This window comes from Pongo abelii, chromosome 13 (genome assembly GCF_028885655.2).
Source record: "Pongo abelii isolate AG06213 chromosome 13, NHGRI_mPonAbe1-v2.0_pri, whole genome shotgun sequence".
NCBI lineage: Eukaryota > Metazoa > Chordata > Mammalia > Primates > Hominidae > Pongo > Pongo abelii.
In genome coordinates this window covers 105,753,537-105,780,444 of record NC_071998.2, presented here as the reverse complement: position 1 = coordinate 105,780,444, position 26,908 = coordinate 105,753,537, and the positions used below count along the sequence as shown (strand labels likewise).

The following is a 26,908-nucleotide window of genomic DNA, read 5'->3' as shown; positions in this document are numbered from 1 at the left end:
GTACCAACAAAAATAGCCACAAGGATCTCTGCCCTGCACTTGATAATCACTGAAGCCCTTCCCTCCTTCATTTGATCATCTCTTAGGCCCCTGAGGCAGATATAATTCTGAGATCCATGTTCCAGACAAAAAACGAAGGGACGTCGTAGCTAGGGGCCTACAGCCCAGAGAAGCTGTACTAGAGTCTCAAAAAGGCCTGGGGGACCAAGCAGCCACGAGGGACTATGCCCAGGCTGGAGCTACACAGGTAGCCTTCCAGACTGCGTGGAAGCTTCCATTTGTTGCAAAATCCCACCATGAGGCATTGTCTTTCAGAAGAAACCACAGCACTCTACTTGGCCCCATCAGCCTCTCACAAAGTACCAATCAGCAGGCTTTATTCCATTCACCTGGAGGCTGTTTCCTGTAATAGCTAAAAGTAACCAGCCCTGTCCTGCCGCTTCCCACCTGTGTAACCTTGAGTAAGTTACTTCTCTCTGCCTCAGTTTCCTTAGATGTAAGTGGGGATAACGACAGTAACTTCAAGTGGTTGTGAGGTTTAAAGAGTTCACACATGTAAATCACTCAAAATAGCACTGGGCAAATAGGAATCATTGAAGAAATATAGCTGCCATCATTTTTACTCCACAGACATTTCCTAAGCACCTTCTCAGGCCAGGCCCTGTGCTTTCTTGAGCACGAAACTGGAAATAAAATCTGAAGTGCTTACTCAGCCCTCCCTGCTAGGGATCACCATCTGGTAGGAAAGACAAACTCAGGGAAAGTCAATTACAAAACAAACAATTGCAACAAGGTGGTGAGAGGGAGCACCTTGGTTGGGGTGGGGGAAGGGTTCTCCGGAAGGCTTCCTGGAGGAAGGAGGCTCCTGGGCTTGGCAAAGGTGGAGGTGAGAGCCAAGAGAGGCCAGTGCCAAGCAGAAAGGGATATGGACCAGAGGCCAGGACGGGCCCATCAGGGCAGCCTGTGTGGTCACCTTGCAACCCCTCATTCAACCAGGAAGCTGCAAAGGGCAGGAGGGGTGCTGGCAAGACCTCAAGGGCAGACGCCTATCATATGTCCTGAACCCCATTTCCCCATCCAGCTCAGCCCTACACCAGCCCTTGGATAACATAGAAAGTCAGACAGACAGCAGGGTGGAGGCAGAGCAGAGGGAGTGAGCACAGCCTTGAGGCCCCCGCAACTAAGCAGGAAACTAGAGTTTCTCTGGGTCTCCTTTGCTGATTCTGCATTTTAACCAGAACTTCCAGATATCCATCTTGCACAAGGTCAACTCCTCTCTTTTTCAGCCCGCAGAGAGCATCTGCAAAGGAACATACTCTTAAGTCCTATTGCGCAAAGGCCCCCAGCTCTGCAGACACCGAGTGCCCAGCCTCCCCGGGAACTATGTGCAGCACTGAGATTCGTCAGTTTCCTAAGTCAGGTTTTGTTTTGTTTGTGAAAAACCCAACACGAGACCCTAAGAGGGCCTGTTACAGAAGTTTCGGGGCGGAAAAACCTTGACACAATGAGTCCGAGCTCTCTATTTTACAGGTGAGGACGTTAAGACCCAGAAAAGAAAAGTGTTCCATCCAAGGTCAAGAGCCGGTCCTGGACTGGGCCAGAATTGAAACCCAGGCTCCTTCACGCCAGCCGGGGCTGTCCCGCCATACACAGCCTTGGCCTTGGGCAGCTGTCTCGTCCCAGTCTCAGTCTCCGCCCTCTGGAACTGTCCAGGTCGGCTGAGGAAGGGGGATCTCCTTCACCCCAGAAATCAGTCCGGCCCTCCCCAACCGCGGGCTTCCAAGAGGCTTGTCAGAGCCGCTCCCACGGCCGGCGCGCGAGGGAGGGGCCCCAGGGCGCACCAAGGACCCCCCGCAGGCTGCCCGCCGCGCCGACCCCAGGCCGTCGGGCCCGAACGCAGGCCAAGGCGGAGGCGCCGAGGCTGCTTCTCGGCCCCGGAGCGCCGCAGCACCAAGCCCGGATCGCAGGACACGGGCGCGCGCCCGGGCCCGCACACACTCACCGCCCGCGCCGCCGCCGCCGCCGCCGCCGCCACCCCGGGACGCGGAAGGTCGGGGGCGCCGAGCCCCTAGTGCCGCAGCCTCTGGGCACCGCGGCCCCGCGCCCCGCCCGCCTCCCGCGCCGCGCGGCGCCGCCTTCCCGGGCCCGCCCCCCGCCCGGCCGGCCCCGCTCGGTCGCCCAACCCAGAGGAGCCGCCCGCCGGGCTCGCTTTGGGGCCAAGAGGGAACGCGCCTCCCGGGCCCGCGGCGGAGCGGAGCTGGAGGCCGCGTTTCATCAGCCGAGCGCCCCCCGGGACGCCGGAAGGAGCCTCCGCGCGGAGCCGACCACGTGCACGGCATCTTGGGGCACGGGTTCCCGCCGTCTCCCCACTGTAAAGGAGCGGCTTACTCCGGAGGTCCAGCCCCCTCACACACAGTCACGGAACCCGTGGATGAGGCAGTATTTGAGACCAGAAGTTTATTGGGGACTTGGGTTTGGTTTTTGTTAGGTTGGTTTTGTCGTTGTTTTTAGAGTCGGGGGTCTCACTGTGTTGCCCAGGCTGCTATCAAACTCTTGACCTCAAGCGATCCTCTCGCCTGGGCCTCCCAAAGTGTTGGGATTACAGGCGTGAGCCACCGCGCCTGGCCGGGGACTTGTTTCTAATGGAAAATTGTGTATGTGCTGTATTATTAAGAGCATTGGTTTGGGGTCAGACTATCTAGGCTGTGATTCGGGTCTCTCCACTTCTTATTATCATCTTTGGTAAATTATTTAACCTCTTTGTGCCTTCGTTTTCTTTAAAAAGCATATAATTATAGCTATTTCATGAGGTCGTGTGAAGATTTAATGAGATAGTGTGTGTGAAATGTTCACAGCTACCAGACACTTAAATACTCACTCGTGTTCCCAATTGCTATACTCACAAGGGCTCACTCCCACCGCCATCATTCATAATTTCAAAAGGTCTACGGTTAAAAGTAAATGCCCTTTCCCCTGAGGAAAGCACTAACCTTGTGCTTTCCTTGTATTTTTCCTTAGAGCACATATGTACCTGTGCGTGTGTGCGTTTACACAAAGGAAGGCCTTTTCTATTCTGTTGGGCACTCTCCTTTTTCATTCGACAAAGTACCTTGGCGCCCATCTGCCAGAACGCGCCACACTGCCTCATTTCCTTTTAAGGGGCACATAAACGTCCCTATATTATATTAGGTTTGTGCAAAAGTTATTGCGTTTTTTTGCCATTAAAAACATTACAGGCTGGGCGCGGTGGTTCACGCCTGTAATCCCAGCACTTTGGGAGGCCGAGGCGGGAGGATCACCTGAGGTCGGGAGTTCAAGACCAGCCTGATCAACATGGAGAGACTCCGTCTCTACTAAAAATACAAAATTAGCCGGGCGTGGTGGCACATGCCTGTAATCCCAGCTACTCGGGAGACTGAGGCGGGAGAATCGCTTGAACACGGGAGGCGGAGGTTGCGGTGAGCCGAGATTGTGCCATTGCACTCCAGCCTGGGCAACAAGAGCAAAACTCCATCTCAAAAAAAAAAAAAAAAATTGCAAAAACCGCAGTTATTTTTGCGCCAACCTAATAGAAAGGGTCTTTGTTTTCTTTACCCTTCTTTCTTGGTGGACATGAAGGTGATTTCCAGCCTTGCTGACAGGCCTTGCCCTGATGCACATAGCAGCATTGTTGCGTACATGCAAACATGCGACAGCCTGCTTTTCTTTTTCTTTCTTTCTTTCTCTTTCTTTGTTTTTCTTTCCTTCTTTCTTTCTTTCTCTTCTCTCTCTTTCTCTCCTTCCTTCCTTCTTTCTTTTCTTTTTCCTTTTCTGTTTTTCTTTTTCTTTTTCTGAGATAGGGTCACTCTGTTGCTCAGGCTGGAGTGCAGTGGTGCAGTCACAGCTCACTGCAGCCTCGGCCTCTCCTCTCAGGCTCAAGGGATCCTCCCACCTCAGCCTCTCTGGTAGATGGGTCTAAAAGTGCATGCCACCACGCCCGGCTAATGTTTTTGTTTTTGTTTTGTAGATGCAGGGTCTTACTATGTTTCCCCAGCTAGTCTCAAACTCCTACACTCAAGTGATCCTCCCACCTCAGCCTCCCAAGGTGCTGGGATTACACGTGCAAGCCACCATGCCTGGCCCATTTCTATAAGTAGATGTGCTGAGTCAGAATGTACATGCTTTTTTGTTTGTTTGTTTGTTTTTGAGATGGGGTCTCGCTCTGTCACCCAGGCTGGAGTGCAGTGGTGCGGTCTTGGCTCACTGCAGCCTCCACCTCCCGGGTTCAAGCGATTCTCCCACCTCACCCTCCTGAGTAGCTGGGATTACAGGGGTGTGCCACCACGCCTGGCTAATTTTTGCATTTTTAGTAGAGACAGGGTTTCACCATGTTGCCCAGGCTGGTCTCGAACTCCTGACCTCAGGTGATCCACCCACCTTGGCCTCCCAAAGTGCTGGGATTACAGGGGTGAGCCACCGCACCTGGCTTGTGCATGCATTTTTTTATTTTAACAGATATTGCCAAATTGTTGGGAAACTCTCAGACCGCAGAACTTAGCTGGCTGCATGCTCAGCCAGCCCTCAGAGACAGCATGATTGGAGGCAGGAGCAGGAATTGACAACCTGAGCAGTAGATACCACCCAGGCACCCTCATTCACCAGGTAAGTAAGGATCCAGGTAGTGGGCTACTAAAAATGAAGTTCATTTATTTATCCACAAATGGACATTCAGTACCTGCTAAGGGACAGGCATTGTACTGAGCAAGAGTGAACAATACACACCAGGTCCCTATTTAGTGTGCCTGATTTCCAAACAAAACAAAAACAAAAAACAATTTAGATGTGTGGGAGCAAGAGCCTCAAGAGATATTGAAGCTTTACTCACTGATGATAGGATATTAAAAGGGATCCTGCAACAGGTGTGTGGCCTGATCACCGTCTATGTAAACCTTACCTCTCCAACAAGGTCTCCCATCTCCATGAAGCCAGATGTGGTCCCCCTGTCCTTTCTGCCAGGCTGCCTTTACTCTTCATTCTCACTGCTGGTCACTCCAGCATGAACTTAGATGCTGACACATCAATCTCCTATACCAGGGAGGCACAGAAGACAGGGGCCTTTGGAGCTGGCCCACCAGGCTCTACCACTTACTGGCATGTGGCATTGGCAGGCAGCTCAGCTCACTCTCTGAGTTTCAATACCCTCATTTATGAAAGGCAGATAACTGCTAATCCAGGAGATTGCAAGAATTAATTGAAGTGATGAAGTGCTTAGAAGAAAATGCTCAGTAAAAGTGCGGTGCATTCTTGGACAACAAGGTATCGTGTTTGCATCTCTGAAATGTCACCAGTGTTCAGTCCTGGCATAGCAAGGAAGAGTGGGTGCTCATGTAGAATGGAGAAAGGACAATAAAATCCAGTGAAAGTAGGGTGAAATCCAGTCAGGTCTGCTGGAAAGCAGACTTCAGTAGTGATCATCTTGAATCCATAAGGTCCTTGTGGTGGGCCCAAGCCTCTCCCCACCCACAGCCTACCCTGAACTAATCTTTACTCACTCTCTCCCAACACGTAAAAACCCTGTGCTCCAAAAATACAGAGCATCTCTCAGTTCCTCCTATAACCCTCTCCCCCTGTTCTCTCACTTCTAGTTCTCAGTGGTTGCCATTCTCTCCCATCTGGAAAGTTGTCTCCAAACCCCAGCCCCATCGTTCCACCTGACCAACCAACTCATTCTCGGGTTTCAGCTGAAAGGGCCCTTCTTCTGGGAGCCCTGCCCTGTCCTGGGCCTAGGCCAGTTCCCCATTCTCATAGTTCATTCTCATAGTTACTCTTGTTTGTTTCTGGCTTTGTTTGTTTGTTTTTATTTTTTGAGACAGGGTCTCACTCTGTCACCCAGGCTGGAGTACAGCAGCGTGATCTTGGCTCACTGCAGCCCCGACCTCCTAGGCTCAAGCGATCCTCCCACCTCAGCCTCCCAAGTATCTGGGACTACAAGCACGCACCACCATTCCCGGCTAATTTTTTATTTTTAGTAGAGACAGGGTTTTACCGTGTTGCCCAAGCTGGTCTCGAACTCTTGAGCTCAAGCGATACACCTGCCTCTGCCTCCCAAAGTGCTGGGATTACAGGCGTAAGCCACTGTGTCCAGCCCTACTCTTGCTTAACCTACACTCATCCCATACTCACCACATGGTATTGTCATTGTTCAGTGTTCCCTTTCCCAAAAAGAGAGTAAGCCTTTTGGGCATAGGGCTGTTTCTACCCATGTTCATAGCTATCCCCCTGCCCTCAGTAATTGTTAAATGCATATGAAGTAGTGAATGAATAAATATGAATGAAATCATCAGGGCCTCAACTATAGATAAATCCAAATAACCACAAACCCCAGCCAAAGCCACCCTTACTCAGCAGTTGCTCCATCTGTCCTGTTGTGTCTGCAAGGGTTACAGACCCAGGGCTGAGGGCTAGCTGCCAACACTGTTTGATAACTTGGATGAAGTAAGAGAATGAACTTTTTTCCAGCCTGGCAGAACCTTAGTGTTGCAGCAGATGGTACTGGGAGAACCTCAGAACTGCTGGATGAGTAAGTGAAAAGGCAAAGATCAAAACTTACATCTTGGTGTTTTTTCGTTTTTTTTTTTTTTTTTTTTGGAGCTCGTGTGTCAGTTATAGATTCACTAACTTCCTGAACTTTTCATGGAGACATACTACTTGGAACATTGCCATGGCCTGAACACATTGAACCAAAGCATGCAGTATTAGTAATTCAGGCTGGGAAGTCAGACAGACCTGGGTTTAAATCCAGACTTCACCACAAATTAGCTCTGTGACCTTGTAGCCTCAGTTTCGTAATCTGCAAAATAGAAATAATAATACCTACCTCACAGAGATGATAGGAAAATTAGATTATGTATATAGAGTACCTTGAATACCACCTGGTATAAAGTTGATGTTAATAAATGTGAGCTATTTTAGAAATTATTTCCGAAAGTGTGTCCCACAGAATGTTCCGTTGCTAGTGGCTCCATTACATTGATTTCAGCTCCCAGAAGTCACATCGTCAAATGACGGACTCCACTATGGGAGAGGTAGATCAACTGTACGTGAGAGCTTGGGACTAAATACATAGCTGTGCTTGGCAGGAGGTGTGCTGGAAGTCAGACAGATCACATGCTGTTTGTCAGGAAACCAGGCCTAAGTCAGAAGAAAAAATCCTCTGAATTCCTATCAGGAAGGCCAGCAATCCCCCCCCCGGGTAGATAGGGCCAGGGATCTGTTTCTACACTATGAACAGAAAGACAAGTGCCAGGGTCAGAAGAGTCAGAAGAGGGAGAACTCCCCTCTAGCGGCTGAGGAGAAGAGGCAAGGGCAGTTGAAGGAAATTGGGCTTTTTTAACTAGGTAACTAGACTATCGGTCTTTTCATCTTTAAAAACCACCTAAGATAATCGTAGACAACCCAGTCATGCTCTCTGAACAACCAGCCTTGTTTCTCTCCTAAACTTATCATCAACGGCAGCATCTAGAATGCTGCCATCCTGCTTTGTAAGTTATTTTCTTTTTCTTTTCTTTTTTGTTTTTTTGATACAGGATCTCAACTTTGTTACCCAGGCTGGAGTACAGTGGCACAATCTCGACTCACTGCAACCTCTGCATCCCAGGTTCAAGCGATCCTCCTGCTTTAGCCCCCACAAGTAGCTGAGACTATAGGCAGCGCCACCACCACATCCAACTAATTTTTTTCTTTTGTATTTTTTGTAGAGACAGGGTTTCCCTATGTTGCCCAGTCTGGTATCGATCACCTGAGCTCAAGCGGTCCACCCATCTTGGCCTCCCAAAATGCTAGGATTATAGGTGTGAGCCACTGCACCTGGCCGTAAGTTATCTTCAAGTAGGAAAAAAAGAGGCTGCCTGCTCCTTAACTCTTCAAGCCTACCCATCCCTATCAATCATCCCTTCAAACACAGTAAACTATGGCTTTAAATTCACAGTTGACCCAGGAGCCAGTGGCATCTGAAATTTTTTTAAAAGCCAGAGAAGATCTATGTTGACCTGATGATCTTTCAGCTTCTAGATATCCCTGAACCGCTGGCCAAATCTTTCAATAAAGAATGTGCTTAACCTGCCTCTTAAGACCTATGTATTTGCACAAGAAGGAAAAAAAAAAAAAACAGAAAAAAAAGCAAAACTAGAGCTGCCTGCCTGTGCTGAAGCTTTTTCAGTAATTTCAGAGCCACTGAAGTGATGTGAGATCAGTTGACAAGAGAAAAACACTCTGAGATCTGCCAGAATGACCCTGAAGGGGAGAAAAATAATTAAACAGGTGGAAAAACAAGGAACACGCAAGACTGATCAAAGCGTTTCTTTTCTGTTGAACAGCTTTTGTTGACTTCTGGTACCATCAGTTTTCTTGAGTACAATAAAGACCAAGAAATGCAGAATGTTAGTTACGGGCTTTACTCAATCAGGCTCAAAGGCTTTACTGGGGTTACAGGAAGCCAAGTACCCAGTCCACCAATGTCCTGGGAGAAAAGCCTGAAGGCAGAGCATGGTAGGTTTTCTCTTGCACCCTGATGGGACTTCAATTCTGTCACTTCCTTGCTCTGTGACGTTGAACATTCTGTAAGCCTCGGCCTCAGCTTTCTCATCCATGGAAGTGGGATTACAGTGTCTAACCTGCAGGGCTGCTGTGTGTTTATATATGTGCATAGAACATAATGGGCTTCCCTTGATAGAAGCAGAGATTGGACGTGTGGCCTCTGACAAGTTACTTTTTTTTTTTTTTTTACAAGTTTTTTTACAAGTTTCCCTCTCCCCTCCCCCATTCAGAAACTGGAAGGGGTAATTCCTCAGGGTATTTGTGAGATGTTACCACAAGGTTACACAATGGCTTGCTGTAAACTATTTTGTCTTTTTTTTTTTTTTTTTTTTGAGACGGAGTCTTGCTCTGTCACCCAGGCTGGAGTGCAGTGGTGCGATCTCGATCTCAGCTCACTGCAACCTCCACCTCCCAGGCTCAAGCGATTCTCATGCCTCAGCATCCTGAGTAGCTGGGACTACAGGTGCACACCACCACGCCCCAGTAAATTTTTTGTACTTTTAGTAGAGACAGGGTTTCACTATGTTGGCCAGGCTCGTCTCGAACCCGTGGCCTCAAATGATCCACCAGTCTCGGCCTCCCAAAGTGCTGGGATTACAGGTGTGAGCCATATTTTATGCCTTTTATCAGGGCATCCTCCTCTGTAGGTTTACAGGACATAAAATTGCCCAGAGGGCAACTGAGGAGCATCACTGTACAATTTGGGAGAGGTAAAGGGAAAAGAATCAGATGGTTAAGATACATAAAAGGTATATAGCTATGAAGTTGTTCAATACTCAGTACGCACCGTGGTTAAACACAGATGCAAAAGCCGGATTGCAAGTTTGAATCTTGGCTCCATCACTGTACATCCTTGGGCTGGTTCCTTAACCTCTCTCAGTCTCATATCCCATAAAAAAAATTTAAATTAGTCAATATAAATGTAAAAGTTCTTACAACTAGCTGGCACACAGAAAGCTGTTAGCAGGCTGGGCATGGTGGCTCACATCCATAATCCCAGCACTTTGGGAGGCCAAGGCAGGCAGATCACTTGAGGTCAGGAGTTTGAGACCAGCCTGGCCAACATGGTGAAACCCCATTTCTACTAAAAATACAAAAATTAGCCAGGCGTGGTGGTGGGCGCCTGTAGTCCCAGCTACTCAGGAGGCTGAGGTGGGAGAATCACTTGAACCTGGGAGGCGGAGGTTGCAGTACGCCGAAATCATGCCACTACACCTCAGCCTGGGCAACAGAGTAAGGCTCTGTCTCAAAAAAAGCTGTTAGCAGTTGTAGCCGAAACATGGTTTTACCTATGGAATATCCATGGGTTCCCCCATATTTCTTAGCCTCCCTTGTGTTGGGTCGGGACACGTGACCTACACCAATGAGCCGAGAACAAGTGTCATTTGAGGACTGAAGCAGGTGAGAGCTGATGCATGCTTGCCAACTTTTTCTTCCCATCACTGAAATCATGGAAACCATGTGGTGAGATGGTAGAGACACAAACTGGAAGTAATCCAAATCACTGAGCGGCCACATGGAGAACAGTTGCCCTGAAGTCACTCAACTTGTATCAGACTTTGCAAGAAATAAACCTTTGTTACATTAAGCCACAGAGATTTCAGAGCCTGTCCTGTCCTGACCAATGCAGCTATTATTAAACTTGTAATCAAGAATGATTAGTCTGAGAAAAGGACAGCAAATTTTAGAAAATTAGGAAACATTTGCTGAGTACCTAGAATGTTCCAGACATCTTGTATAGTGCCTTATCTTCTCTAATCTGGGGGTGGTTTTTGGCACCCAGGGGACATTTGACAATATCTGGAGACATTTTTTGTTTCACAACTGAAGGGGTTCTGCTGGCATCTAGTTGGTAGAGGCCAGGGACACTGCTACAAAGCCCTATAATGTATTAAGTGTACAAAAAGAAACCCTCCCGGCCAGGCATGGTGGTTCATACCTGTAATCCCTGCACTCCGGAGTCTGAGGCAGGCAGATGGCTTGAGCCCAAGAGGTTGAAGTTGCAGTGAGCCCTGATCGTCGTGCCATTGCACGCCAGCCTGGGTGAAAGAGCATCTCAAAAAAATAAAACCTCTCTGCTGTTGGTTTCTGTGACTGGCAACATTGGGTTGCCTGGCTCAGTATTAATAGTCAAACAGTTATGTAAATAAGCACAACTCTATTAATCCAGAATAAAAATACTGTTGGCAACCCATTTAAAAATTGAGTCTAAGCCCTTGAACATGAGTGTTGCTTCATGTTTCTCCAGTTTGGGAAATCTGTATTTGCAGCTGGCAGAGATTAGGAGTTGCTGCACTTAGCAATAAGGAGAGGAAAGCCTTAACGAAACTGGATACAGTTTGGGACATGTTAAGATGGAGATGTTTACCAGACATCCAAGTCAAAATATCAGATAAGCAATTTAATGACTACAGCTCAAGAGAAATGGGTTTGAGATAGAAATTTGGGTCTTCAGTATAGGTAATAAAGCCAGGAAATGAATGTGGTCTCACCAATAGAATGTTAGAGAAGTCCAAGACAAAATCTTGGTGATATGGTTTGGCTGTGTCCCCACCCAAGTCTCAACTTCAATTGCATCTCCCAGAATTCCCACGTGTTGTGGGAGGGACCAAGGGGGACGTAATTGAATCATGGGGTCAGTCTTTCCTGTGCTGTTCTCATGATGGTGAATAAGTCGTACAAGATCTGATAGGTTTATCAGGCTGCTTTTGCTTCTTCCTCATTTTCTGTTGCCTCCACCATGTAAGAAGTGCCTTTCACCTCCCGCCATGATTCTGAGGCCTCCTCAGCCATGTGGAACTGTAAGTCTAATTAAACCTCTTTTTCTTCCCAGTCTCAGGTATGTCTTTATCAGCAGCATGAAAATGGACTAATACAGTATATTGGTACCAGGAGTGGGGTGCTGCTAAAAAGATAACCAAAAATGTGGAAGCAACTTTGGAACTGGGTAACAGGTAGAGGTTGGAACAGTTTGGAGGGCTCAGAGGAAGACAGGAAAATGTGGGGACGTTTGGAATTTCCCAGAGACTTGTTGAATGGCTTTGCCCAAAATGCTGATACCAATGTGAACAATAAGGTCCAGGCTGAGGTGGTCTCAGATGGAGATGAGGAACTTGTTGGGAACTGGAGCAAAGGTGACTCTTGCTATGTTTTAGCAAAGAGACTGGCAGCATTTTACCCCTGCCCTAGTGACTTATGGAACTTTGAACTTGAGAGAAATGATTTAGGGTATCTGGTAGAAATTTCTAAGCAGCAAACCATTCAAGAGGTGACTTGGGTGCTGTTAAAGGCATTCAGTTTTATAAGGGAAGCAGAGCATAAAAGTTTGGAAAATTTGCAGCCTATCTGATAGAAAATTAAAACCCATTTTCTGGCGAGAAATTCAAGCTGGCTGCAGAAATTTGCGTAAGTAGCAAGGAGGCTAATGTTCATCCCCAAGACCATAGGGAAGATGTCTCCAGGCCATGTCAGAGACCTTCATGGTCTGGACATGGAATAACCATGTCAGAGCCCATGGATATTCCATGGGTAAAACCATGTTTCTGCTACAACTGCTAACAGCTTTTTTTTCTGTTTTGAGACAGAGCGTTACTCTGTTGTCCAGGCTGGGGTGTAGTGGTGTGATCTCAGCTCACTGCAACCTCTCCCTCCCAGGTTCAAGTGATTCTCTCATCTCAGCCTCCTGAGTAGCTGAGACTACAGGCGCCCACTACCACGCCTGGCTAATTTTTGTATTTTTATTAGAGACCCCTTCCCATCACAGGCCTGGAGGCTCAGGAAGAAAAAGTGGTTTCGTGAGCCAGGCCCAGGGTCCCTGTGCTGTGTGCAGCCTAGGGACTTGGCACCATGTCCCAGCCCCTCCGGCCATGGCTGGCTGAAAGGGGCCAATGTACAGCTTGGTCTGTGGCTTTAGAGGGTGGAAGCCCCAAGCTTTGGCAGCTTCCACATGGTGATGAGCCTGCAGGTGCACAGAAATCAAGAATTGAGGTTTAGGAACCTCCGCCTAGATTTCGGAAGATGTATGGAAATGCCTAGATGCCCAGGCAAAAGTTTGCTGCAGGGGTGGGGCCCTCATGGAGAACCTCTGCTAGGGCAGCGTGGAAGGGAAATGTGGGGTCAGAGCCCCACAGAGTCCCTACTGGGGCACTGCCTAGTGGAGCTGTGAGGAGCCACCATCCTCCAGACCCCAGAATGGGATCCACTGATAGCTTGCACCATGCACCTGGAAAAGCCACAGACACTCAACACCAGCCCATGAAAGCAGCCAGGCAGGAGGCTGTACCTTGCAAAGCCGCAGGGGCAGAACCCACCTCTTGCATCAGTGTGACCTGGAGTCAAAGATCACTTCGGAGCTTTACAATTTGACTGCCCTGCTGGATTTCAGACTTGCATGGGCCCTGTAACCGCTTTGTTTTGGCCAATTTCTCCCATTTGGAACAGCTGTATTTACCCAATATCTGTACCCCCATTGTATCTAGGAAGTAACTAGCTTGCTTTTGATTTTATAGGCTCATAGGCGAAAGGACTTGCCTTGCCTCAGATGAGACTTTGTACTGTGGACTTTTGGGTTAATGCTGAAGTAAGTCTTTGGTGGACTGTTGGGAAGGTATGATTGGTTTTGAAATGTGAGGACATGAGATTTGGAGGGGCCAGGGGCAGAATGATATGGTTTGGCTGCATCCCTACCCAAATCTCAACTTGAATTGTATCTCCCAGAATTCCCACGTGTTGTGGGAGGGACTTAGGGGGAGGTAATTGAATCATGGGCATCAGTCTTTCCGTGCTATTCTCTAAATCTCATGAGATCTGATGGGTTCATGAGGGGTTTCCTCATTTTCTCTTGCTGTCACCATGTAAGAAGTATCTTTTGGCTCCTGCCATGATTCTCAGGCCTCCCTAGCCATGTGGAACTTTAAGTCCAATTAAACCTTTTTCTTCTCTCTCGGGTATATCTTTATCAGCAGCGTGAAAAGAGACTAATAAATTAAGCTGAAGGAGGCCGGATGCGGTGGCTCACACCTGTAATCCCAGCACTTTGGAAGGCCGAGGTGGGCAGATCATGAGGTTGAGATCGAGACCATCCTGGCCAACATGGTGAAACCTTGTCTCTACTAAAAATACAAAAATTAGCTGGCCGTGGTGGCGCACACCTGTAGTCCCAGCTACTAGGGAGGCTGAGGCAGGAGAATCACCTGAACCCGGGAGGCAGAGGTTGCAGTGAGCCAAGATCGTGCCACCGCACTCCAGCCTGGGCAACAGAACAAGACTCCATCTCAAAAAAAAAAAAAAAAAAAAAAAAAAGCTGAAGGAAGAATGAGGGAGAATGAGAAGCAAGGAAGCACAATACTGCCTGATGGAAGCTAAGTAAAGTGGGCTGGGTGCAGTGGCTCACACCTGTAATCCCAGCACTTTGGGAAGCCAAGGCAGGAAGATCGCTTGAGCCCAGAAGTTTGAGACCAGCCCAGGGAACATGGAGAAACCCTGTCTCTACTAAAAACAGAAAAAGTAGCCGGGTGTGGTGGTGTATGCCTGTAGTCCTAGGTACTCGGGAGGCTGAGGTGGGCTGACTGAACCCAGCACATGGAGGTTGCAGCAAGCTGCGATCACACCAGGCCACTGCACTCCAGCCTGGGCCATAGAGCAAGACCCTGTCTCAAAAAAAGTGGTTCAAGGAAGGAATGGTCAACCCTGTCAGAGTACTGAAGGTCAAGGAGGAAGAGGATGAGCTTTCTCAACCTGGACAGCATTGCTGATCTTGACACACAGCTTCAGTGGCACAGCAAGCCTTGAGGGTTTTAACAGTAAAAAAAAACAAACAAACAAACAAAAAAAACAGGAAACGCTCATCCAGTCACTCTTTTGAGGAATTCTATTAAAAAGGAACACAGAAATGAAACAGTAACTAGAGACAGTAGTGGTCTGAGTCATATTAAATATGAGGGTTTTTAAGGTCATCTAGTTGTATTGTATCAGAACAAGCAAGGAAATCCCATAATGTTCTTTCAACTGTTTTTACCTACAAATTACTTTTGCAACCAAAGAAAGACTTTCAGCTAAGACGGCCACAGGACATTTAACTTGTAAGGGCTAGTGTGAAGGTACTGCAGGTATAATGCACATCATCTCGCCCAGCAGGAAGGAAATATGCTTAATAACTTGCCCCAGGCTGTCCCAGGACAAAGATCTCTAGAGAAAAGACAACCTACAGACTAGTTGCTTGCTGTTTTCCAAAACATTTGTTGGATGAAATCACATGACACATGTATCACGAACATTTTCTAATTATGTATATAAATGGGTACGTGATATGTGTGCTATTTGTGCGCTAATGTCCTAAGTGAAGTTCTGCAGACCATCTGGGTCAAAGTGCATTTCGCATGATCAAAAATGAAGAACCACTGGTCGTCACGGAGACAAGGAAAAGAAAAGAATGGGGAAAAATGCATGACAGAGTCTTTACTTTTAAATGATTATTGATACACCAAGTAATACATGTAACAAGTTCTTGAATTCTATCATCTAGTAATTTTGATTAAGAGAAACTAAAAGCAGCCCAAACAATTCCACTAGTATTCACTGTTCTAACCATTAGCAAGAATGGACTACTTTAAGGCTGGCTGCTGCTTCACACAGGTTACAAAGAACTATTTACTACTTTTTCATAGATAAAGCCCCTGACCTTCAAGAAAGTGTTAGGGAAAAAAATTATTTAATCCCTTCCTTTCTTCAAAGAATTGTTATGTGGTTTTTTTTTTTTTTTTAAACTAGATCTAAGAAAGAAAAAGTCAACACTGATATACATGTTGCTTGAGCCAAAAGGCATAGGAAAAAAAAAAGACAACATATAACCATTAAATTCCTAAGAAATATGAGGTAAAAAGATGAAATCTTTAGATAATTTCTAAGTCTGTACAAAAAAGCTAGATTTGCTACTCTCCAAAAAGTGGAAGGACCTATTATATAATATATGGAAATAATTTAATGCCATTTCATAAGAATGTAACTAGAGCTGTGCTAAGCTTCATATTCGTGAGGGCATCTAAAATGCCACTTCACAGAACAGGTGCTTCTCTCTTCTATCCATTTATGCGGTAATTTTCATGGATTTCTGGCCGAATGTCACAGACAAAAGCCAAGAGGTTATCCAAGACTTCATCCCTGTTCTGCCGGAAGTACGTCTGGAGGATGGTCATCTTCTCCTGGGTCTCCTTCTCCACTTCAGTGCTGCAACTGCCACGGGATCCCAGTGCCTGGAGATGGGGAGTGATGTCATGGAGGGATTATCAGAACAATGCTCTGGTTGGTCAGGTACATTTCGTAAGCTACTTGCTGACTTTTGGAGAAACCCAGGCTCACCAATCAGTATACTCAGAAGCTGGCAATATGACTTCATGGCTGGAGCACATGTGAGGTATTCCCAGAGTTAACGGGAGCCACATCTACCAAAGTAAACTACACAGCATTTCCACTGCTAGGAAATTATTCCAAAGACATGTATTCGCATCTCTCCTCTAAGAATCTGCTATATAGCCTTAACCAAAGACAGGAATCAACCTAAAAACTCAACTTGCTTCTGTGCAAGAGAACTATTCAGGAATTGCAGTGAGCTGTAAAATACAGTTTAAGGAGGGTTTGGAAAAGCAAGATATACAACAGTATCAATGTGGTTAGTAGGTTTTTTGTACCTGTGGTTTTAAATGTGGGGAGATACAAGGTTTTTAAAAACTCCTAAATAATAATAAACACAAACCAGTCATGGTGGTGCATGCCTGTAGTCTCAGCTATTCAAGAGACTGAAGCAGGAGGATCATGACTTGGAGCCCTACCTGAGCAAAATTGCAAGAAGACCCCATCTCCAAACAAGAATAATAAACACAAAGAAGATACAATTTAGGAGGAATATACAAGGAGTTTCACCATTATTGGTTAGTGTTTTAGTTCTTAAGTTCAACAGTGGATTCACTAGTGTGTCACATCTGTTCTTGCAAATATAAATATTCTAGAAGAATAAAAAATGAAACCTGTTAACAGTGACTGGCTCTGAGGAGGACTGCAGGTCTGAGAGACAGGAAAACTAATTTCTCATTGCTGCCCCCACGCCTTTTTTTTTTTTTTTTGAGATGGAGTCCCGCTGTGTCGCCAGGCTGGAGTGCAGTGGCGCGATGTCCATTCACTGCAAGCTCCGCCTCCCGGGTTCACGCCATTCTCCTGCCTCAGCCTCCTGAGTATCTGGGACTACAGGCGCCAGCCACCACGCCCGGCTAATTTTTTTTTCTGTATTTTTAGTAGAGACAGGGTTTCACCATGTTAGCCAGGATGGTCTCAAATCTCCTGACCTCATGATCCATCCACCTCGGCCTGCCCCTTTCTATTACCTGAATTTTTATCAGAAACATCTTACCTCTTCAGTTTCTCTTAGCAATTTCACACACACTGACATGAATTTTCTTTTACCTTCTATGGTCTTCACAATACAGCCAGCTTTTTGTTAACTGCTGTGCCTTCTTTATTAGAACTTAACCTATAAGGTTCTGGAAGACGCAACTTTTTGTCTGACCCTTTTTATTCACCTAACCTGTTCTTGCCTCACTATATATATATATATATGCTAATAACATCCCTTCATATTTGTATAATATATTAATTTGCAAAGGATTCTCTCACATTACCTATTCCTCACAATGACCTATAAGGAGGCTATCACTCCATTTTTTTTTCCCAGAGATGGGATCTATGTTGCCCAGGATGGCCTCAGACTCCAAGCTCAAGAGATTCTCCTGCAGAGCTGGGACCACAGGTGTGCACCAATGTGTCTGACTTTATCGTTCCATTTTCTCTTTTTAAGAGATGGAGTCTCACTCTGTTGCCTAGGCTGAAGTGCAGTGGCATAATCTCGGCTCACTGCAATCTCCACCTCCTGGGCTCAGGCCATCCTCCAACCTGAGCCTCCCGAGTAGCTGGAACTACAGGTATACACCACCATGCCCGGCTAATTTTTGTATTTTTTTGTAGAGTCAGGGTTTCACCATGTTTCCCAGGCAGGTCTTGAACTCCTGGGCTCAAACGATCCACCCACCTTGGCCTCCCCAAGTGCTAGGATTACAGGCATGAGCCACTGTGCCCTTAGGGCTCTTCATACTATACTATAACTGTTCGTATTACAGGAATCTCCTGGGGCATTTCATTAACAGCTCAGTTGCTAACTCATTCTTTTATGTTCAGAACCCCATTACCTGTTTCTTGAATATAAACCATATGCCAAGCTCCGCTAAGTTGTCTCAAAAACTAAAGAGGTTACAATGGAACACTGCTAGAAAGATTCAGAGCTTGGCCAAGCATGGTAGCTCACACCTCTAATCCCAGCACTTTGGGAGGCTGAGGCAGGTGGATCACCTGAGGTCAGGAGTTCGAGAGCAGCCTGGCCAACATGGTGAAACCCTGTCTCTACTAAAAAGACAAAAAAAAACTGCTGGGCATGGTGGTGGGTGCCTGTAATCCCAGCTACTCGGGAGGCTGAGGCAGGAGAATCACTTGAACCTGGGAGGTGGGGGTTGCAGTGAGCCCGCGCCATTACACTCCAGCCTGGGCAACAAGAGTGAAACTGTCTCAAATAAAAGAAAGAAAAAAGGAATCAGAGCTTGTGCTTTACAGTGCAATACCAGTACCATCTCTATAATCAACTACAGCACAGAATGTAAGAATATGAGGGCACATGTCATTGGGACCTCCTAGGCCTGTGCCACGAAAAAGAAAAAAGAATGTAAAAATATGAAGACGGGCCAGGCGTGGTGGCTCACGCCTGTAATCCCAGCACTTTGGGAGGCCAAGGTGGGCGGATCACAAGGTCAGGAGTTCAAGACCAGCCTGGCCAACATAATGAAACCTCGTCTCTTCTAAAAATACAAAAATTAGCCGGGCATGGTGGTGCACGCCTGAAGTCTCAGCTACTCAGGAGGCTGAGGCAGGAGAATCATCTGAACCTGGGAGGTGGAGGTTGTAGTGAACCGAGATGACACCACTGCACTCCAGCCTGGGTGACAGAGCAAGACTCCATCTCGGAAAGGAAAAAAAAAGGGGGGGGCTGGGCGCGGTGGCTCACGCCTGTCATTCCAGCAGTTTGGGATGTCGGGGCAGGCAGATCACCTGAGGTCAGGCGTTAGAGACAAGCCTGACCAACAAAGAGAAACCCCATCTCTACTAAAAATACAAATTTAGCCGGATGTGGTGGCGCATGCCTGCAATTTCAGCTACTCAGGAGGTTGAGGTGGGAGAATCGCTGGAACCTGGGAGGCAGAGGTTGCGGTGAGCCGAGATCGTGCCATTGCACTCCAGCCTGGGCAACAAGAGCAAAACTCCCCGTCTCAGAAAAAAAAAAAAAAATGAAGATGATGGCTGCCCTGACACAAGGGTATTTCTACATTGTTTTATGAGCAGTCTGACAACTTACAGCACCTATCAGCCCCAGTTCAAGAATCAAAGAAACATGTTAAGTTGTATTTGTATTTGTCTTATTTTTTTGTAGAGACAGGGTTTTGGTTTATTGCCCAGGTGGTTTTGAACCTGTGGCTTCAACCAATCCTCCCACCTCAGCCTCCCAAAGTATTGGGATTACAGGTGTGAGTCACTGTGCCCAGCCAAGTTTTAATGGCACTGTAATTGCCAAGAACAAAGATGATCCAGCACTTTGGGAGGTCGAGATGTGAGGATCACTTGAAGCCAGGAGTTTGAGACCAGCGAAGGCAACACAGCAAGACCCTATCTCTACAAAAACAAAAAAAATTAGCTGAGCATGATGGATCATGCCTATAGTCCTAGCTACTCAGAAGGCTGGGCAGGGGGAGGATCGCTTAAGCCTAGAAGCTCCAGGTTACCGTGAGCTATGATCACACCACTGCACTACAGCCTGAATGATAGAGTGTGACTCTGTCTCTTAAAAAGAAAAAATAAAAAATTGATCAAAATTTTTGCTACTTAATTCAAGGAGGGAGGTATGCGCCTTTAATCACTGGACTTGGGCCTGGAAGTGTGTATGCTGGAACTACTAGAGGCCACAATGTAGAACTTGAGAATAATACAAAGCCAAACACAGAGGTGAGAGAAAGTCCTGAGCATATTATTTAAGCTCTTGGGTTTTTAATTATATAGGCCAATACATTCCATTTAGAATCAGTTTTAATTATATTTTGTTACCTGCACCCAAGAGTCCTGATGGTCTTTTCTCTGTGAGGCCCTTCTCCATCCTTTCCCCTTTCCACAATTGTCCCTGCCTCCTCTGTACTCTCTGTGATCCGTTTTTGTACTATTATTGTATGCACCATGGTATAGCCTATATCACTGGTAAATGTCTGTACTATATACACTATACTAAAGTGGGGCTCCATTTGATTTATGTTTACGACCATCACGGCACTTTCAGTTGTAGCTCTGCATGATTTGCACTGTATTACTGAGTCTCCCTGACCACTGGATGGTAAGCTACACTCCATGACGGAAGGGACCATGTCTATTCCTGGTCACAGCTGATCCCTAGCATCTAGCACAGTACCTGTCGCATGTTAACTGCTGAACGGATACGTGTTAAATGAGTGAATAAATGAAAATTACGAATCAATATGAATGGAAAAACTGATCATCCTAAGAGACAGATGCCTGAGCAGCCAATAAAACACACAACTACCAAATTTTCAAACTTCGACCAGGATCTCTGAGCTATGCTGGATATTCTGAAAGCCTTGGCGGGACAGGGGATCAGAAACTAAAGCAGTAGCAAAAACAAATGGTGCCCCACCGCAGCTTCCTTGGCCTTGAATTCTTTCTCCCTCTGCAGGCGGTACTGTTCAATTTCAGCCTGAGCTTCTTCTTTGGCCTGCTTCAGCCTCCGGTTCTTTCCTGTTTTCAAAGGAGAGAGCTGTATCAGGAAGTGGTTAAAAGTAGAAAAGCAAGCTGAGACTAAGATGGTATATTATAACAATAAGCCAAGAATAAATTATGACACAGTCTGAAGAGATGTGCATGGGAAAGAGGGAATTCAGAGCTAACAAACAGTACAGGTTCCTCCCTCCTATAGGCTGTTCTTAACTAGGAAGTGACAAGACAAAAATGAATACCTTCTATAACTACAGCCCATTAAAAAGATGGAAAAAAATTGTAGAATGTGTCAGAATATTCTCTCAATCTCAACTATTAAGAACCAACATAAAATGAGTAATATTAACCATCTAGGGAACTCCTTTCCAGAAGTAAACACGTAAGTATGCTGCTGATTAAAGCTGCAACCCTACTTAGATGCTTAGCAAGAAGGCTAATAAGCTCCCAAGGGACAGCAACCTATAATGTAACTAATGAACCAACTATATAATGTAACATTGAAAACTAAAAGCAGTCCCTGTTACAAGGAAGTAATGACAGTGGTGACTGAGAAGGAATGATGAATGAGGAGCACTGGACAGTAAGACTGTACAAGCAGCTGAGAGAAGAGGAGACACAGGTATTTTGGTTTCTAGAAGTGAGTGGCTTAACATACAGCTGGAAAAAATCTCTAGGTTTGGTCAGAGTCTACATGAAAACAGACCACAAGGACAGCTAACATATACTCTCTGCTTTGAGTCTCCGCTCACCAATTAAAAAAAAAAGGGGGGGGGGGTTCTAGACCATCAACCAATTTATTTAATTCAGAGCAAAAGACATCCTGCATCTAAAATTAAGCTTTGTTATACGTCATTGTACATCATTGTATATCAACCGTCTAGAGCCCGTGTGGATAAATGAAAATGAACTTAACCTTCCACCTCCCGATTCAGAATAGAACTTTGGACCGTAATGAAATGACCCCATGACATCAACATTCCCTGACACTAGTCTGAAACAATTAACAGGTCTCTCTCTAAGCACTCCAAGGACTATTTCTGCAAGTCCACATTCACTCCAGTATTATTTCTGGCCTACTACTGTCTGCTTCGGCCACCTGTAGCCCAATCCTTCACATGCTATCCTCCCATCAGCTATAATGGGCTATATTTCAAAGCTAAAGATACTTTCGAAACCAACAATCTATAAATAACAATCATGGCCTGAACATTATGCAGTAGCTCCACATGATTTCACAAGACATCACTCCCAACTCCCATAGCTCCCTGCATTTATAACTCAAGATAATACCATTTACTGCCTTTGGCAAACATCTTCAACATTCAATTTTGATAGGGGCCTCTAAAAATCAAAAATATTTAAACAGAAAATCGTATTTCTCTTAAATCTTGTTTTTCTTGGACCTTGCATATGGGAGGCAGTGTTTTGTTTCACTCCAATGAAATATGCCATTAACACAAACTTTTTTAAAATTTTAAGGTCCACACCGGGCGCGTTGGCTCACACCTGTAATCCTAGCACTATGAGAGGCCAAGGTGGGCGGATCACAAGGTCAGGAGTTCGAGACCAACCTGGCCAATATGGTGAAACCCCGTCTCTTTACTAAAAACACAAAAACTAGCCGGGCGTGGTGACAGGCACCTGTAGTCCCAGCTACTCGGGCGGCTGAGGCATAAGAATCGCTTGAACCCAGGAGGCAGAGGTTGCAGTGAGCCGAGATCACACCACTGCCCTCCAGCCTGGGGGCAACAGAGTGAGACTCCATCTCAAAAAAATAAAAAAATAAAATATATAACATAAAAAATAATAAAAAAAATTTAAGGTCCAACTCAATGATTTCATTAAAAAACTGGATGGGACCATTTTACATACTGCCTCTTCCCAACTCTTAACTGGGCAAATCAACCATAATTATAAATCAAGAAAGGCAAATTTTCAAACTGCAATTCTTCTGACTGCAATTGTTCTGTTCCTAACTATTAACAATTCTGAGACAGGCCAGGCGCAGTGGCTCATACCTGTAATCCCAGCACTTTGGGAGGCTGAGAGTTTGAGATGAACCCGGCCAACATGGTAAAACCCTGTCTCCACTAAAAACACAAAAATTTATTTTTTTATTTATGTATTAATTTATGTTTTTGTATTTTTAGTGAGATGGGCATGGTGGTGGGCACCTGTAATCCCAGCTACTTGGGAGCCTGAGGCACAAAATCTCTTGAACTCTGGAGGTGGAGGATGCAGTGAGCCAAGATGGTGCCACTGCACTCTAGCCTGAGTAACAAAGTGAGACTCTATCTCAAAAAAAAAAAAAAAATCTGAGACGTATGTTAGCCATAAACTAATACTTTGTTTTGTTTTTTGAGACGGCATCTCCCTCTGTCCCCCAGGCTGGAGTGCTGGGACGATCTCGGCTCACTGCAACCTCTGCCTCCTGGGTTCAAGCGTTTCTCCTGTCTCAGCCTCCCAAGTAGCTGGGACTACAAGCGCGCACCACCACGCCCAGCTAATTTTTGTATTTTTAGTAGACACGGAGTTTCTCCGTATGGCCCAGGCTCATCTCAAACTCTTGACCTCAGGTGATCCACCCACCTCGGCCTCCCAAAGTGCTGGGATTACAGGCGTGAGCCACCACGCCCAGCCAAATTAATACTTTTTAAAACCAATTCATAGCTACCTGAGATATATAAAACCCTGCACCAGGCTTGACAGGATAAAGGTATAAAACATAAATCCCACCTGGCCAGGGCACTCAGAATTATTCTTACCATATTCCAAGCATTTTTTTCTGCACTTCCCCAATCTATTCTCCTATGCCTCCCGACAGATAAAACTTCTGTTACTGATGAGCCATCAGAACACAAACTCTGAGAAGTCATTCTGGAAATACTCTATCAGGGGCATGACTGGAAATATTCTGGGAAGAACAAAGAACTTTCCAGTCACCGGAGCAAGAACAAAAGGCTTCTTCCCATTTCCAACACCCTCAAAGAAAGCTTTCCAAGTACCACATAACCCCTAACTGCACAAGTAGAGGAGACATGCTTGAAATCTAGTTGGATGTCAGATAGAATAACTCCTATACTAGGATAAACACCAAGGAATTACTAAGATCAGTATCTTAGCCTTGCATGGAAAAAGAGGCTTCTGAGTCCCAACTATGTTGCTTCCCAGGGTATGGATAAATCATTTCTCTCTGAGCCTCATTTTTACTATCTGTAAAATAGGGATAGAAGCATCTTTCTCGCCAGATGGGAAACTGGATACATAAAGTTAAATGAGACATAGTTTCTGTTCTCCAGAAGCTTAGTCTAGTGACTGAGCCATATAAACAAACAGGTTATTGCACCGCAGTGGCAGAAATCAGCACTTGGGAGGGACTCCAAGCCTAGTCCGGGGGAGAAGCATGAGTCAGGAAAGGTTTCCCGGAAGAAGTGTTTCCTAAATTTTGAGGTCTGATGGAAGACTAAGGGTCAGAGAACAAAGGGGAAGAGAATTGGAAAAGGCTTCTCACGTCAGAGGAAACAGCGTGTGCAAAGATCTGCAGGTGAAAGAAATCATGGTGCTTCTGTGGGACCACAACGATTCAGTATGGCCGGAGGAAAGCACCAGGCCTGACCCGCAAGAGCCTCCCCAACTTCATTAAGGAATTTGAGCTTTCTTCTGCAGGCATTAAACGTATGACTGCAAAGGCGGTAGGGAAATTATATCTGCACCTATTTATTTATTTTGTTCCTTACCAGCAGGAAGTCACATATTTGCATTTTAGAAGGATGACTGATTACAGAGAGGAGAATGGATTGACTGGAGGGGACTAGAACGGGTTCTTCCACTCCCCAGTCTAGATTAAACTCACCTGTTAAATTATTTAGCAACCTTACATTTCTCCACTCCAGCCCTCATCTCTCCTGCAATTAATTAACCGACCCAATACCTGCTTCCTTCACTGCGACACTGAATGCCACGTTAGGGGAGACAACTGATGCACTGGGCACTGCGCTTGCCACATATTAGACAGAAACACACACACACACACACACCTGATGCACTGGGCACTGCGCTTGCCACATATTAGACAGAAACACACACACACACACCCCAACGATTTAGACAACTACAGTACCTTTAGAGAAACTGGTGTCCTGGACTAAGACGCTGGTAGTAGACATGGGGGAAAAAGTGAAAGATACGCAAGCCTTGGCGACTAAAGGTGGCAAACGAGGGAGGGAGAAGAGGCAAGAAGGACTCCACGTTTCTAGACCAAGCAACTGTGTGGATGCTGGCTCCTTTCACCGAGACTGACCACCACAGATCAGTTAAGTGGGAGAGGGGAAGAACAAAGAGCTCCGTTTGGAGAGCCCATTTCACATGCCTCCAGGCCCCAAGGACGGTAACCCATTATTGTTTCCACGCCCAATTTACCATCTCACATCGTGGCTTCCAGGCGATCCGCAAGCCTTCCAGAGCCTCAGCTCCTCAGAACTTCGAAACACACAACCTTCCGCGACTATACCCACGCCCGCACCCCGCAGTTTTTCGGGCCTAATCTACCCACCACTTGCGGCCCAGCGGTCTTCCTTCGACTCGCGCCACGCCGGGCAGCCCCACCCTGAAACTCACTTTTGCGGGCCTCGGACACCTTCTCGGCTGCCCGCTTCTCGGCCTGCAGCAGCTGCTGAATCCCCTGCGACTGACTAGCCATGGCGGCAGCGATTCTGAGACCAAGGCAAGCAGCCTAAAGCACCTCGAAGGCCCCTTGGGTCAGCTGACACAGCCGCCCACAATCTGCGCCTGCTCTTTGCGCCTGCGCTTGCCCCCCCCCCCCCATTGTCACGTGACCGCGCAGCGTAGCATCAGCTGACCGCTCTTGGACTTCTGTGATTCGGCAGAGATGGGGCGGGGCGGGGCGGAGGAGAAAGGAGCGGAGTTCCTCGACTGCGCCTGCGCAGGTTCTCCACTCTCCTCCCCTTTCCCCTCCCTGGCCTCTTTTAATGGCTGCACTGTGGCTGGTTCACTCTGTAGCTGCCCTGTCACGTCGTTTTTGCCTTAATCTCTCAGTTTGCAGTATGCTCACATTAACGTCAAGAGAGGAGGGGCCAAGTCAAATCACTTTCCTCCTACTCTCCACACTGCCCTACTCCCTCCCTTTCTGGGACTTTCTTTGGCACTCAAAATTTTATCAGGGGGTAGTTTAGGAAGATTCTTGCCAGTTCCGGGGATAGAGTCTTGGGTTGCCAGTTAGGAAACTCGGGATCAAGTCTGCCGCTAACCCGTGTGATTTTGGACAGGTCGCTATCCTTTTCTGAACCCGAGTTCAGGAATGGACTGGACTGTTCCCCATAAATATTTAATGAAAGCCTGCTGTGATCCTAGACCACTGTTGATACTGAGGACGTAGCAGAGAGCAAGACAAACAAGGTCCCGGCGGAGCTCACAGTTTATGGACACAGACAGGTTAATTAAATAGACAATTACAAACTGTGACAAAGTCGTGAAGAAAAAATGCAGGGTGCCATAAGAAGGAACCTTTAGTAAGGGGAGAGGGATGTGGAGGTGTCTGAATGCTGTACCAAGGAAGTGGTGTTTAAGATCTGAAGGCCAGGCGCAGTGGCTCACGAGCCTGTAATCCCAGCACTTTGGGAGGCCAAGGCGGGCCGAGCACTTCAGGTGAGGAGTTCGAGACCAGCCTGGCCGACGTGGTGAAACCCCGTCTTTACTAAAAATACAAAAATTAGCCGGGCGTGGTGGCGCGCGCCTGTAATCGCAGCTACTCAATAGGCTGAGGCACGAGAATCGCTTGAACCCGGGAGGCGGAGGCTGCAGTGAGCCAAGATCGTGACACTGCACTGCAGCCAGGGCGACAGAGCAAGACTGTCTCAAAAAAATTAAAATTAAAAAATTAAAATAGGCCAGTCGCGGTGGCTCACGCCTATAATCCCAGCACTTTGGGAGGCTGAGGCCGGCGGATCACGAGGTCAGGAATTTGAGACCAGCCTGACCAATGTGGCGAAACCTGGTCTCTACTAAAAATACAAAAATCCGGGCATGATGGCGGGCGCCTGTAATCCCAGCTACTCAGGAGGCTGAGGTAGGAGAATCGACTGAACCCAGGAGCTGAGGTTGCAGTGAGCCGAGATCGCGTCACTACACGCCAGCCTGGGTGACAGAGCAGACTCCATCTCAAAAATAAATAAGTAAATAAATAAAAATTTTCAAAAAATAAAATAAGATCTGAAGAATAAGAAGTTATCCAGGAAAGGATACTGGGGGATGGAGGCGGTGGGAGATGATTAGGGAAAAAGGACCAGCGTGTGCGGAGTTGGGGAGGGGGTCAACTTGGCACGGAGACATCTCCCCATCCACCGTGAATAGGGAAATAGGAAGCCATGGTTTGAGTTTACAATATGAGGGGCCCTTGTTATCGCTTCACTCACTCCTCACATTAACTTTGATACTGTTACTAATTCCA

The 26,908-nt window shown here is 46.7% G+C and overlaps 2 protein-coding genes across 6 annotated transcripts in view; both read right to left on the bottom strand.

Moving 5' to 3' along the window:
• TMEM268 (transmembrane protein 268) overlaps nucleotides 1-2,277 on the bottom strand; it is a 116,275-nt gene extending 113,998 nt beyond the window's left edge. For 3 of the 5 annotated variants that reach the window (XM_063714396.1, XM_063714397.1, XM_054520527.2), the window contains exon 1: nucleotides 2,003-2,113. The gene's annotated coding sequence lies outside the window, so the exon portion shown is untranslated. Of the gene's footprint in view, nucleotides 1-2,002 lie in introns of all 5 variants that reach the window. The other 2 variants (XM_063714395.1, XM_054520523.2) reach the window with 1 other exon arrangement.
• Nucleotides 2,278-15,005: 12,728 nt separating this feature from the next.
• On the bottom strand, nucleotides 15,006-26,615 carry ATP6V1G1 (ATPase H+ transporting V1 subunit G1). The gene is made up of 3 exons (XM_024252299.3): nucleotides 25,060-26,615; nucleotides 20,363-20,463; nucleotides 15,006-15,824 (listed from the first exon to the last, which is right to left on the bottom strand). Exons 1-3 carry the CDS (start codon nucleotides 25,139-25,141, stop codon nucleotides 15,651-15,653), a joined length of 357 nt encoding a protein of 118 aa, XP_024108067.1. The 5' UTR covers nucleotides 25,142-26,615; the 3' UTR covers nucleotides 15,006-15,650.
• Between the last annotated feature and the right edge of the window lie 293 nt (nucleotides 26,616-26,908).